An 11,555-nucleotide genomic window follows, 5' to 3' on the forward strand; every position below is an offset into this window, starting at 1 on the left:
GGTTCTTCCATATGTGGTAAACAAAGCTTCTTGAATTCTAAAAGACACAGTCTTGTCCCTCTCAAGACCCATCTGATTGTCAGATCCTCTGCCCACTATCATTTTATCTCCCAAGTAGAATAATTATTAGATCTAAGCCTGAATATATCTATCAAAAGATACACTAGTTTTAGATTTTATTTTGGATTTTAAATCCTCATTTTTTATTTCATAGATTTTGAGATTTCTTAAAAGTTATATAGCTATTTAATCAATTAATGCTTCTTATTAGCATTAGCTTATATTCATTTGTATAGAAAGTACAGTGTATACCATAGAACATAAAGAGACTCAAAGATTTCTCAGGAAATACAATAATTCTTAAGGTAGCCAAAATATTATTCAAATGAAAGAATAAAGCAGCAATATTTGACAAAATTAGAAAATTCTGGAAAGTTTTCAACAAAGGGAAAGCACCATATGTAAACTCTTGATACATGAATTGAAGTATGCAATATTTCAGAACTAAAATATTTTTCTAAAACTTAGACTTTATAACAACAAATTCTCATTTGAACTGTTTAAGACAACTGTTTCTCTTGCATTGCTCAGTATGTTTATATTAAAAAAAACACAACAATGTGTGTGTACTTGTGACTATGAGAGTGTGTGAAATAAAAACCTTTAAAATCACATTTAAAGTTTCAGTTTTTCCAGGGCCTGTTTCACATCCTTGTTCCTTAGGCTGTAAATCAGAGGGTTTAACATGGGAATCACAAGGGTATAAAACAATGAGGACCTTTTGTCTTCATCTAGAGAGTAGGATGAACTCGGCCTGAAATACATGAAGAGCAGAGTTCCCTGGAAAATTGCCACAGCAGTTAGGTGGGAGGTGCAGGTGGAGAAAGCTTTGAACCTCCCTTCGGCAGAGTGGATCTTCAAGACTGCTAGGATGATATAACAATAAGAGACAAAGACTCCTGAAACAGAGGTCAGTTCAACACAGCCAAAAAAAATGAATAATGCCAATTCATTGACCCGTGTATCAGAGCATGAAAGGGAGAGAAGTGGAGGTAAGTCACAAAAAAAGTGGTTAATCACATTTGACCCACAGAAACATAAGCGGAATGCTAATGTCGTGTGTATCAAAGTATCTGTCATTCCCAACAGGTAAACCCCCGCCATGAGCAGGGAGCACACCCTGCTGGACATGCTGACCGCATAGAGCAAGGGGCTGCTGATGGCTTTGTACCGGTCATAGGCCATCACTGCCAGCAGGAGACACTCACAGTCTATAAAGTTAGAGAAGACCAAAAATTGCAGAGCACAGCCATAGAAGGAGATTGAGCTCTTTTTGGCTAAAAGGTCCACCAGCATCTTGGGGCCAATAGCTGTGGAATAGCAGAGGTCACAGAAGGAGAGGTGGCTGAGGAAAAAGTACATGGGTGTGTGCAGCTGGGGATCCATCCTAATGAGGGTGATCGTTCCTAGATTTGCCAGAAGGTTAATGAGATAGACAATAACAAACATGGTAAATAAGATCATCTTGACTCCAGGCTTATCCGTGATTCCCCACAATATGAACTCAGTGAAGGAGGAGCAGTTTCCTCTTTGCATTCTTCTGTCTTCTGGTCTAAACTCTTGAGGAAATGATCAAGAAAATGATACATGTAAGGGAACCACTTTGGGGTGTTCACAAATATCTGCAGGGGAGAACACAATTTATTTCTGCAATGGTCTTTTTTTTTTTTTTTTTAACATTTTAAGCCTGATGTCTCTAAGATCAGTGTTTTCTGCACACTATTTTGAAGATGTGATGAGATATCAGTTCATCCAAATATCCCTCTTGATACAAGGAAGGTAGCGCTCAGAGGAAATGAAGAGTTCATGACAGCAACCAGTTGATCCCTAAAGGAAACTGGAAGGACCCACTGTTGGTGCAGCTGAAGCGCCAATACTTTGGCTACCTGTTGCAAAGAACCAACTCATTAGAAAAACGCTAATGCTGGGAAAGATTGAAGGCAGAAGAAGAGGCAGCAGAAGACGAGATGGTTGATAGCATCACCAGCTCAACTGACATAGATTTGAACAAACTCCAAGAGACAGTGAGGGACAAGGAAGCCTAGAGTGCTGCAGTCCATGGGGTCACAGACAGTCAGACATGACTTAGTGACTGAACAACAACGTAGGCAGTGACATACTTCAGCAATTACATCTAGATTTGCACAGGTTTCTCAACTGCCCATCTCAGATACTTTTGTTATTATCAGGCTGATAGCAATACCTCTTTAAAGAGTGCCCATTGATCAGGTCATTTTCTGAGTGCGTGCCTCCATGCATGCTCTGTCGCTAAACTCTGTTTGACTGGTTGCGTTCTCATAGACTGCAGCCCTCCAGGCTCCCTAGCCATGGGATTTTCCAGGCACGATTCTTATCCCTTGGAGAAGAAGCCTGGTGGGCTGCAGTTCATGAGGTCACAACGAGTGAGACAGAACATAGCAACAGAGCATACACTCAGAAAATGACTAAGTCAGTGGGCATTCTTTAAAGAGGTATTGCCATCTACTTGATAATAATAAAAAATACCCGAGATAGATAGTTTTGAAACTTCTGTCTATTTCTAGATGTTGTTCCTAACTAAACTACCGCCATAAGCTCTTTAATTTCTCTGAGCACTGTATTCTTTGTATCGAGAAGGATATTTAGATGAATTGACGTCTCGTTACATCGCCAAAGCAGTGTGAAAAAAACACCGATGCTGGAGACAGCAGGCTGAAAGTATATAAATAATCATTCACTATGCTGAAAAAATTCCTTGGATACAAAATTTTATTTTCATTATCATGTTGCACATAAAACATAATTTAAAATATTTATTATTAGTTTACAATCTATAGCTTGCACTGATAGCAATGAAAATAATTGTTATTGATCCTAGTCTTTAGTATTTAGTGAGACATGAAATAAGTAACATTGAAACCTTTCTCTAAATATTCATCACTGCTTTGCCACATGACTTATTACCTACTTACAGAGTTTCTGCTGCCAAAGGAGGAAGCTCTTGAACAAAGAAAAATGCTAAAATGAAGTGAAGACCACAGAATCTAACACCTACTGTTGCATCTCTTTGGATTTTAACGGACTTTTATATTATAAGAGTGGAAATAGGTTTAGGGACGCTAAGTGCTTCTGTGATACGTAGGTCTCTCTGTCTAGGATGAACGCATTATGGGTCTGTCATATGTTTGCATGCAGGTTACAAGTCTCTGATGTAGATAAGAACAGTGAGTGGGTAAGGAATTTTTTCTTTTGATCTTAGCAGCTATGGGGCTTCACATGAAGATGAATATGCACATTTTAACTTTTAAATTCACTCATACATTATATTTTAAATAAAAGAGAACAAACCCACCAAGCCCCCTTTAAATTCACCTATATGCTACTCTGATTATAAAAGGAGTAATATCTTTCCTATAAACCAGAATAAAAATAAATTAATAGTTATATTATGAATATTAACAAGTAGAGAATCTGCCAGTTCTAAGAAGAAAATATTGTTCCTGAACATTAAATTACAGAATGTATTCAACTGAGTAAACAGGTATAAAATGTTGTATTTATAAATTGATTTTCCCCCAAATGGGAATGTTTTTGTCCTACGTTCTTTAAATCAGGACCTCAAAACCTACCTGAGATGAGCTGGTCTTAGGTAGCTGAACAAGCAGATAGCATTTTATTTTATCAGGTACATTGGGATTTAAATCCCTGGGCCACTGCCTTTGGGTGTTGGTGTTGTACAAACATGCCATTAATAATGTTTCTGCTTCTGCGTTTTGGCTCATGAATCAGGGACAATTTCAGCACAGGATGACCTTGTACACATCAGTTATTTAGTGATCTTGTCACTAAATTAATCTAGCATAAGGGGGGCTTCCCTCGTAGATCAGTCGGTAAAGGATATGCCTGCAATGCAGGAGACCCGGGTTTGATTCCTGGGTCAGGAAGATCCCTGGAGAAGGAAATGGCAACCCACTCCAGTACTCTTGCCTGGAAAATCCCATGGATAGAGGAGCCTGGCGGGCTACAGTCCATGGGGTCCCAAGGGTTGTACAAGACTTAGTGACTAAACCACCACCACCAAGGATGAAGCAGTGTGAGCGAATACAGAGAGAAATATCTCCATAATATATGATGAAAATACTTAAAATATTGAGAAACCATGCATTTGTATATATAACAATTTGTATCCAAAATATATGAACTTTCATCAATAGTAAAAAAAAAAAAAAAAGTGAGCAAAAAAAAAAAAGAACAAATACTCTTAACAAGATGATAAATCAGCAAGACGTTAATGCTTAAGAATTCCATTCTTATGTGAATGAGTAGGTATTAAGGCAGTGGCATGGAGAAGCAATGGCACCCCACTCCAGCACTCTTGCCTGGAAAATCCCATGGATGGAGGAGCCTGGTGGGCTGCAGTCCATGGGGTCGTGAAGAGTCGGGCACGACTGAGTGACTTCACTTTCACTTTTCAGTTTCATGCATTGGAGAAGGAACTGGCAACCCACTCCAGTGTTCTTGCCTGGAGAATTCCAGGGATGGTGGAGCCTGGTGGGCTGCCGTCTGTGGGGTTGCACAGAGTTGGACACGATTAAAGCAACTTAGCAGCAGCAGCAGCAGCAGCAGCAACAGCAAGGCAGTGGCAATAAAGCCACAGTAAGATAACATGACTTAAATGTTAATGGACTGAAATTAAATACTGATCATAACTAATTTTCTGTTTCATCTGAATTTTCATTTGCGAAATACACAGGCTTTCTTATCAGTTTGGGTCTTTTCTCAGTTCTTTCCATTTTTTGTTTGTTTTTCTACTTTTTTCCTTATAAATCTGAGAAATTATTTATGCTAAAATTCATAAATGTAGTACATATATAATTTTGTAAAAGTGATTCTCAATTTTTAAAAATGCCTTTATATATGTCATTGTCATTCTTGCCTATGAGGAAGGAGCTCAACACTAAAATGTCACCTGTAACCTGGGGAGATATCATTGAGGCCAATCTCAAACCACAATATGATTGCTAATAATTTCCCACTAAAATTAAGAAGGGCTCCCATGTAGCTCAGTGGTAAAGAATCCAACTACCAATGGAGGAGACTCAGGAGACATATGTTCGATCCCTGAGTCAGGAAGATCCCCAGAGGAGGAAATGGCACCCCACTGCAGTATTCTTGCCTAGAAACTTCCATGGACAGAGGAGCCTGGCAGGCTACAATCCAGGGGTTGCAAAGAGTTGGACATGACTGAGCACGTGCACACACACGTGCACACATACATACACACACACACACACACACACAAAATCACGAAACTGATTATGTTTCAAAAGCATTTTGATATCATTATTTACTTCTCTGTTACACATATGGTGTATGTACAGTTTTTCTCAATCCCCTAATTCTACTCCTATCCAAATTAATTTTTCCCTCAGGTATATCCCTATCTTCAGGGATGCAAAAATCCCTTGGGTTACATTTTGTTCAGCCTGAAGCAAGTGTTAATTTTTTAACAGGCCTGCCCCTCAAAAACATGTGCACTAACATCATTTCTATGTTCCCCCACATAATAATTTAAACCTGAGTTTGGGCAGCTACATTAAAAATTGCAAGGTGAGTCACCTAAAATATCTCCCAGTGGGATTGGTGCTTCATTAAAAATGGAGATTTTAAGTAATCAAAAAACATCTTAAGGAGAAAATGTATGCCTCAGATACAAGTGAGGAAAAAACAATTGTTTTTTCGTGTTCTGCTGACACGAAAACAATTTTATGTTGGCAAATACTACCCAAAGATGATCTTTTTTTTAGAATACAATGGTCAGTTCCTCAAACTTTGAGTAGTATGACACAGAGCTCATTGCATGGTCTGATATTAAAGTACATTTCAGCTCCCCGCTGCTGTGAGAGTGGCCAGGAGAGTCAGTGGGTGGACGAACGCAGTGCTGTTCTGCAAGAAAGGCAGCGCTTTCAGTGATATAAGGATCAAGAAGGTGCTGAGATACTCTGGTAATTATACTCTACATCAATTTCATAAGTCTATATGAATAATCATTTTATATAAGAAAATTTTAGACAAAAATAAATATTAATATTTTTTATAATCTCATAGAAAATCATAAAGACAGTGATTTTAAAGTATAATATACATACAGCCAGAGAAGGCAATGGCACCCCACTCTAGTAGTCTTGCCTGGAAAATCCCATGGATGGAGGAGTCTGGTGGGCTGCAGTCCATCGGGTCGCTGAAAGTTGGACACGACTCAGTGACTTCACTTTCACTTTTCACTTTAATGCATTGGAAAAGGAAATGGCAACCCACTCCAGTGTTCTTGCATGGAGAATCCCAGGGATGGCAGAGACTGGGGGGCTGCCATCTATGGGGTCGCACAGAGTCAGATATCACTGAAGTGACTTAGCAGCAGCAGCATACATACAGGAAAAGTTTCCATCTAAAAATGTAGACTTCAAAAAATCTTTCAAAATTGGAAAGATTCCTGCATCCAGAACCAAACCCAAAAAAACAAAAACAAAAAAAACCCCTAGATTCTCAGAAACTGTCCCTACATCCATCAGAAATTGATTTTCCATATGATATGTGAGTTTGTATATTTTTAAGGTATAAAGTAGTGAGATCATACAGCTTTTACACTTCTATGTTTGGCTTTTTTCACTTAAGATTATGTTTGTGAAGTTTTCCCATGCTCTTGTATGAGGGTGTGGTTATTCATTTTCATTGCTGTGTACTTTTCCAGCATACAAACTTATCATAAAGTCATTTGTCTAATCTAAAGCAGGAGTCAGTGAACTTGACCTGTGAGGTTTTATTGGAGCTGTGACACACCATTTATTCATGTTTTATGGATGGCTGCTTTTGTGGTAGAGGACAAAACAGTTCAGATGTACCAAGATTTTATCATCTACAAACCCTAAAATATACATTATTAAATACTTTCAGAAAAGTATGTCATCTTGATATAATGTATTAAAAGGTATGAGTTGCTTTTGGTGGTATACTACTGTAATTAATACAATGGTGAACATTTCTATGAATGCCTTTTGGGTGCATATTCATTCTATATGCTTGGACATGCTTCTAGGAATGATATTTTTGAACATTTATTTGTTCAGCTATAGGAGACTCAAACATAGAATTTTGCCAAGTGCAGTGTCAAATCTCAATCTACTGTCAATGCATAAAAACCATGGTTGTTTCACATCCTCAACAATCGTAGATACTTGTTTACTATTTGGTGTGTAAACAAGTACTTTTGCCATTTGGTAAATGTCAACACAACTCTTAACGTTTTATTTCACTTCATTTACTTCAGCACTAATAAAAGCCAGATATCTATCTGCTTCTATCAGCCTCGAGCCATGAGCTACTCCAGAATTCGTGACCTCCAGAGGAGAGGATTTTGATCTGGAGTCAGAGAGGAGGCTTGATCACTTGAAGGTTTTGTGTAATAAAGTTTTATTAAAGTATAAAGGGATAGAGAGGGGTCTGACATAGACATCAGAAGGGGGCAGAAGGAGTGCCCTCCTTGCTAGCATTTAGCAAGGAGTTATATATCTGTTAAAGAATCACCTAAAAGCAGAGAGTTGCATCAGGCCCCTCTCCCACAACACACATTTTGAGACAGCACGGGGCACAAGGTGAGTCATCCCTGGCCATAAAACAATTGACATGAACCTTAAAGAAAGGCAGATTTCCAAGCAAATACATAGTTTCATTAACATAGCTTAAGAGAACATTCTCATGAGTAAGAGATATGGATTTGTTGGGCCATTATCAGTTCAAGGTTTGAGAAAAATTAAGTCCAGGCTGAACCAGGGGTCTTCCTGACAACACAGAATTTAAAACATACCTTCTTTAAATTTTGTGTAGAGAAGGAACAAACAAAACAAACAAAAAACATCTGCCACTTTCAGCTTATTACCTCTGCTTGGGGATCCCTCGCCTTCCTGCCTGTTACCTTCTCATAAGGAGCCCATGAGATGTTAAACTCGGATAACAGGGCATGTAAAACATGCCTACTAAAACTCACACTGTCTTAATGACTTCATGTAACTGACATTTCAGGTTGAGTGAGTGAGTGAAAGTCACTCAGTCATGTCCAACTCTTTGCAACCCCATGTACTATACAGTCCATGGAATTCTCCAGGCAGAATATTGGGGTGGGAAGCCTTTCCCTGTGGAAAATTCTGAAAGAATGGGAATACCAGACCACCTGACCTGCCTCTTGAGAAATCTGTATGCAGGCCAGGAAGCAACAGTTAGAACTGGACATGGAACAACAGACTGATTCCAAATAGGAAAAGGAGTACGTCAAGGCTGTATATTGTCACCCTGCTTATTTAACTTCTATGCAGAGTACATCATGAGAAATGCTGGACTGGAAGAAACACAAGCTGGAATCAAGATTGCCGGGAGAAATATCAATAACCTCAGATATGCAGATGACACCACCCTTGTGGCAGAAAGTGAAGAGGAACTAAGAAGCCTCTTGATGAAAGTGAAAGAGGAGAGTGAAAAAGTTTGCCTAAAGCTCAACATTCAGAAAACGAAGATCATGGCATCCGGTCCCATCACTTCATGGGAAATAGATGGGGAAACAGTGGAAACAGTGCCAGACTTTATTTTTTTGGGCTCCAGAATCACTGCAGATGGTGACTGCAGCCATGAAATTAAAAGACACTTACTCCTTGGAAGAAAAGTTATGATCAACCTAGATAGCATATTTAAAAGCAGAGACAGTACTTTGCCAACAAAGGTCCATCTAGTCAAGGCTATGGTTTTTCCTGTGGTCAAGTATGGATGTGAGAGTTGGACTGTGAAGAAGGCTGAGCGCCGAAGAATTGATGCTTTTGAACTGTGGTGTTGGAGAAGACTCTTGAGAGTCCCTTGGACTGCAAGGAGATCCAACCAGTCCATTCTGAAGGAAATCAACCCGGGAATTTCTTTGGAGGGAATGTTGCTAAAGTTGAAGCTCCAGTACTTTGGCCACCTCATGAGAAGAGTTGACTCATTGAACAAAACTCTGATGCTGGGAGGGTTTGGGGGCAGGAGAAGGGGACGACTGAGAATGAGATGGCTGGATGGCATCACGGACTCGATGGACGTGAGTCTGAGTGAACTCTGGGAGATGGTGATGGACAGGGAGGCCTGGCTTGCTGCGATTCATGGGGTCGCAAAGAGTCGGGCACGACTGAGCGACTGAACTGAACTGAAGTGAACCTTTCCCTTCTCCAACCCAGGGATCAAACCCAGGTCTCCCTCATTTCAGGCAGATTCTTTACCAGCTGAGACACAACGGAAGCCCTAAAATACTGGGATAGGTAGCCTATCTCTTCTCCAGGGGATCTTCCTGACCCGGGAATCGAACTGGGATCTACTGCACTACAAGCTGAGATACCCGGCCTATATGTTCAGATCAATTCTTTGACTGAATGTGAAGTGACTCTTTTTGTTTTTTCTTCATATTCTTTCCACTGATATGGATGAATTTACACTACAGTAAAGCCATATTTTATAGAGGCAGATCATATCGCCTGAAAAGAGCTTTAGAGGTAATATAGCTTAAATCCCTCTTCTTCACAGGATGATCTGAGGGATAGAAAGCAAGTGTGAGGTATTTAGAGTGGTGTTCCTGCCTGGTTTATAGCATGGTTCTAATGAAAGAGAAAGACATCCAGGGTGGTTAAAGATTTCTGCTTCTAGCTTTAACCCAGATCCTCCTACTTACTGGTGTGTTGAACATTACTGCTTTTCTATTTGTAACGAGTATACTTGTACAGCCTGTAACAAGTATGAGTCTGTCTGTCCTCTGCATTAGACATTTACTAAATCTAACATTGCTTTGCCATAATTCCATTCAGTTCAGTCTCTCAGTTGTGTCTGACTCTTTGCGACCCCATGGACTGCAGCACGCCAGACTTCCCTGTCCATCCCCAACTCCCAGAGCCTTCTCAAACTCATGCTGTTGAGTTGGTGATTGCCATGTTTATGTTAAAGTATTTCAGTGACAAGGATGAAGAAAGAGGTTAAGATATAGGAATTTGACTGTAATATTAAAACATTACATATGTCACTGATCAATTGCATTTGCACAATGGTATTTTCCATGAGTCATTGGTGCATGTATGAGGATAATGTGATGTGAAGACATTAAAATGGTAAAGAATGAAGAATACTGAAGTTGACAGGCTAGAATACAGTTTTTAATGTATTGTTCCCTTTTTTTCACAGATTACTGTCAAAAAAGAAGAATCATTTTGCCCAAATTCCTATCTGAAATTCCTGTTTAGAAATTATCTAAAAAAAAATTCCACAATTTCTCATTAATTTCTTCAATTTGAGGAGAGGAAGCCTACAATTAACTGAACCAGTCAATTCTATTTTTGGAATTCCATTTAATGGGCTTAAAATATTCTTCTATTTACATATTCCTCACTATATTCAATAAAATGGGCTAGTATTCATGTTGAATTAGTCTTTAGATGGTGACATAAAACATATCATATATATGAAGATGGATTAATTAGATCTATGTTTATTAAACTCTGAATTAATGGTAGCCCACTGACACCCTATTTTAACTATATTTCTAACTATATTTGCTGCCATTTTGCTGCTCATCTGCAACAAGTCAAAAGAAGTCTGAGTGAATTGATGAAGTGTGCCAGGAGGACACATACTTAAGTCTTTTCTATTAGGCAGGAATTATCCTAATTTTTTTACTATGAGAATTTTTCTTAACATGGCATTGCTAAGTCGTGTCCAACTCTGTGTGACCCCACAGACGGCAGCCCACCAGGCTCCCCCGTCCCTGGGATTCTCCAGGCAAGAACACTGGAGTGGGTTGCCATTTCCTTCTCCAACACATGAAAGTGAAAAGTGAAAGTGAAGTCGCCCAGTCGTGTCCGACTCTCAGCGACCCCATGGACTGCATCCTACTAGGCTCCTCCGCCCATGGGATTTTCCAGGCAAGAATACTACCACCCTGAACAACAGAGGAATTATGTAGGCTTTATTTTTCCATTCTGAAATATTGTCACATAAGGTCATTTTACAATGGCAGCAAGAAAATTGAAGACCATCAGAGGCTTTTAATCTTATACTTGCAAAGAATAAATATGTCTCTTTCAGTACATTATGGTATTTTAAATACATGGTCACATCCTAGCTTTCTCAACAAACTAATTTAGTGCTTTAGCCTTCAGCAAACCAGATCAAAAGCAGATGAAATAGTCAAATAGCAAGAACTTAGAGCTTATTTTTTATAGTGAAATTAATAAGCATGTCTTTATAGTATATTATCTTAATGTCCGAAACCATTTTATGGACCTTCCAAACAAACGTGTATATGTGTTCAATATGTTAACTATATTCTGATATACATTTTTAAGCTACTTATCAAACCCTTCTTTTACTACTGACATACAATTAGCAGTGAAAAAGTGTTGTATTCTATTTTTAGTTTATTATACTTTTGTTTATTTGATCTTCCAGACAACATG

The 11,555-nt window shown here is 38.9% G+C and overlaps 1 protein-coding gene across 1 annotated transcript; it reads right to left on the bottom strand.

Annotated features, from left to right (window-relative positions):
- Positions 1 to 675: 675 nt before the first annotated feature.
- Positions 676 to 4,347, bottom strand: LOC128060456 (olfactory receptor 5W2-like). The gene is made up of 2 exons (XM_052652860.1): positions 4,335 to 4,347; positions 676 to 1,607 (listed from the first exon to the last, which is right to left on the bottom strand). Exons 1-2 carry the CDS (start codon positions 4,345 to 4,347, stop codon positions 676 to 678), a joined length of 945 nt encoding a protein of 314 aa, XP_052508820.1.
- Positions 4,348 to 11,555: the final 7,208 nt, after the last annotated feature.

This window comes from Budorcas taxicolor, chromosome 15 (assembly GCF_023091745.1).
Source record: "Budorcas taxicolor isolate Tak-1 chromosome 15, Takin1.1, whole genome shotgun sequence".
NCBI classification, from domain to species: Eukaryota; Metazoa; Chordata; class Mammalia; order Artiodactyla; family Bovidae; genus Budorcas; species Budorcas taxicolor.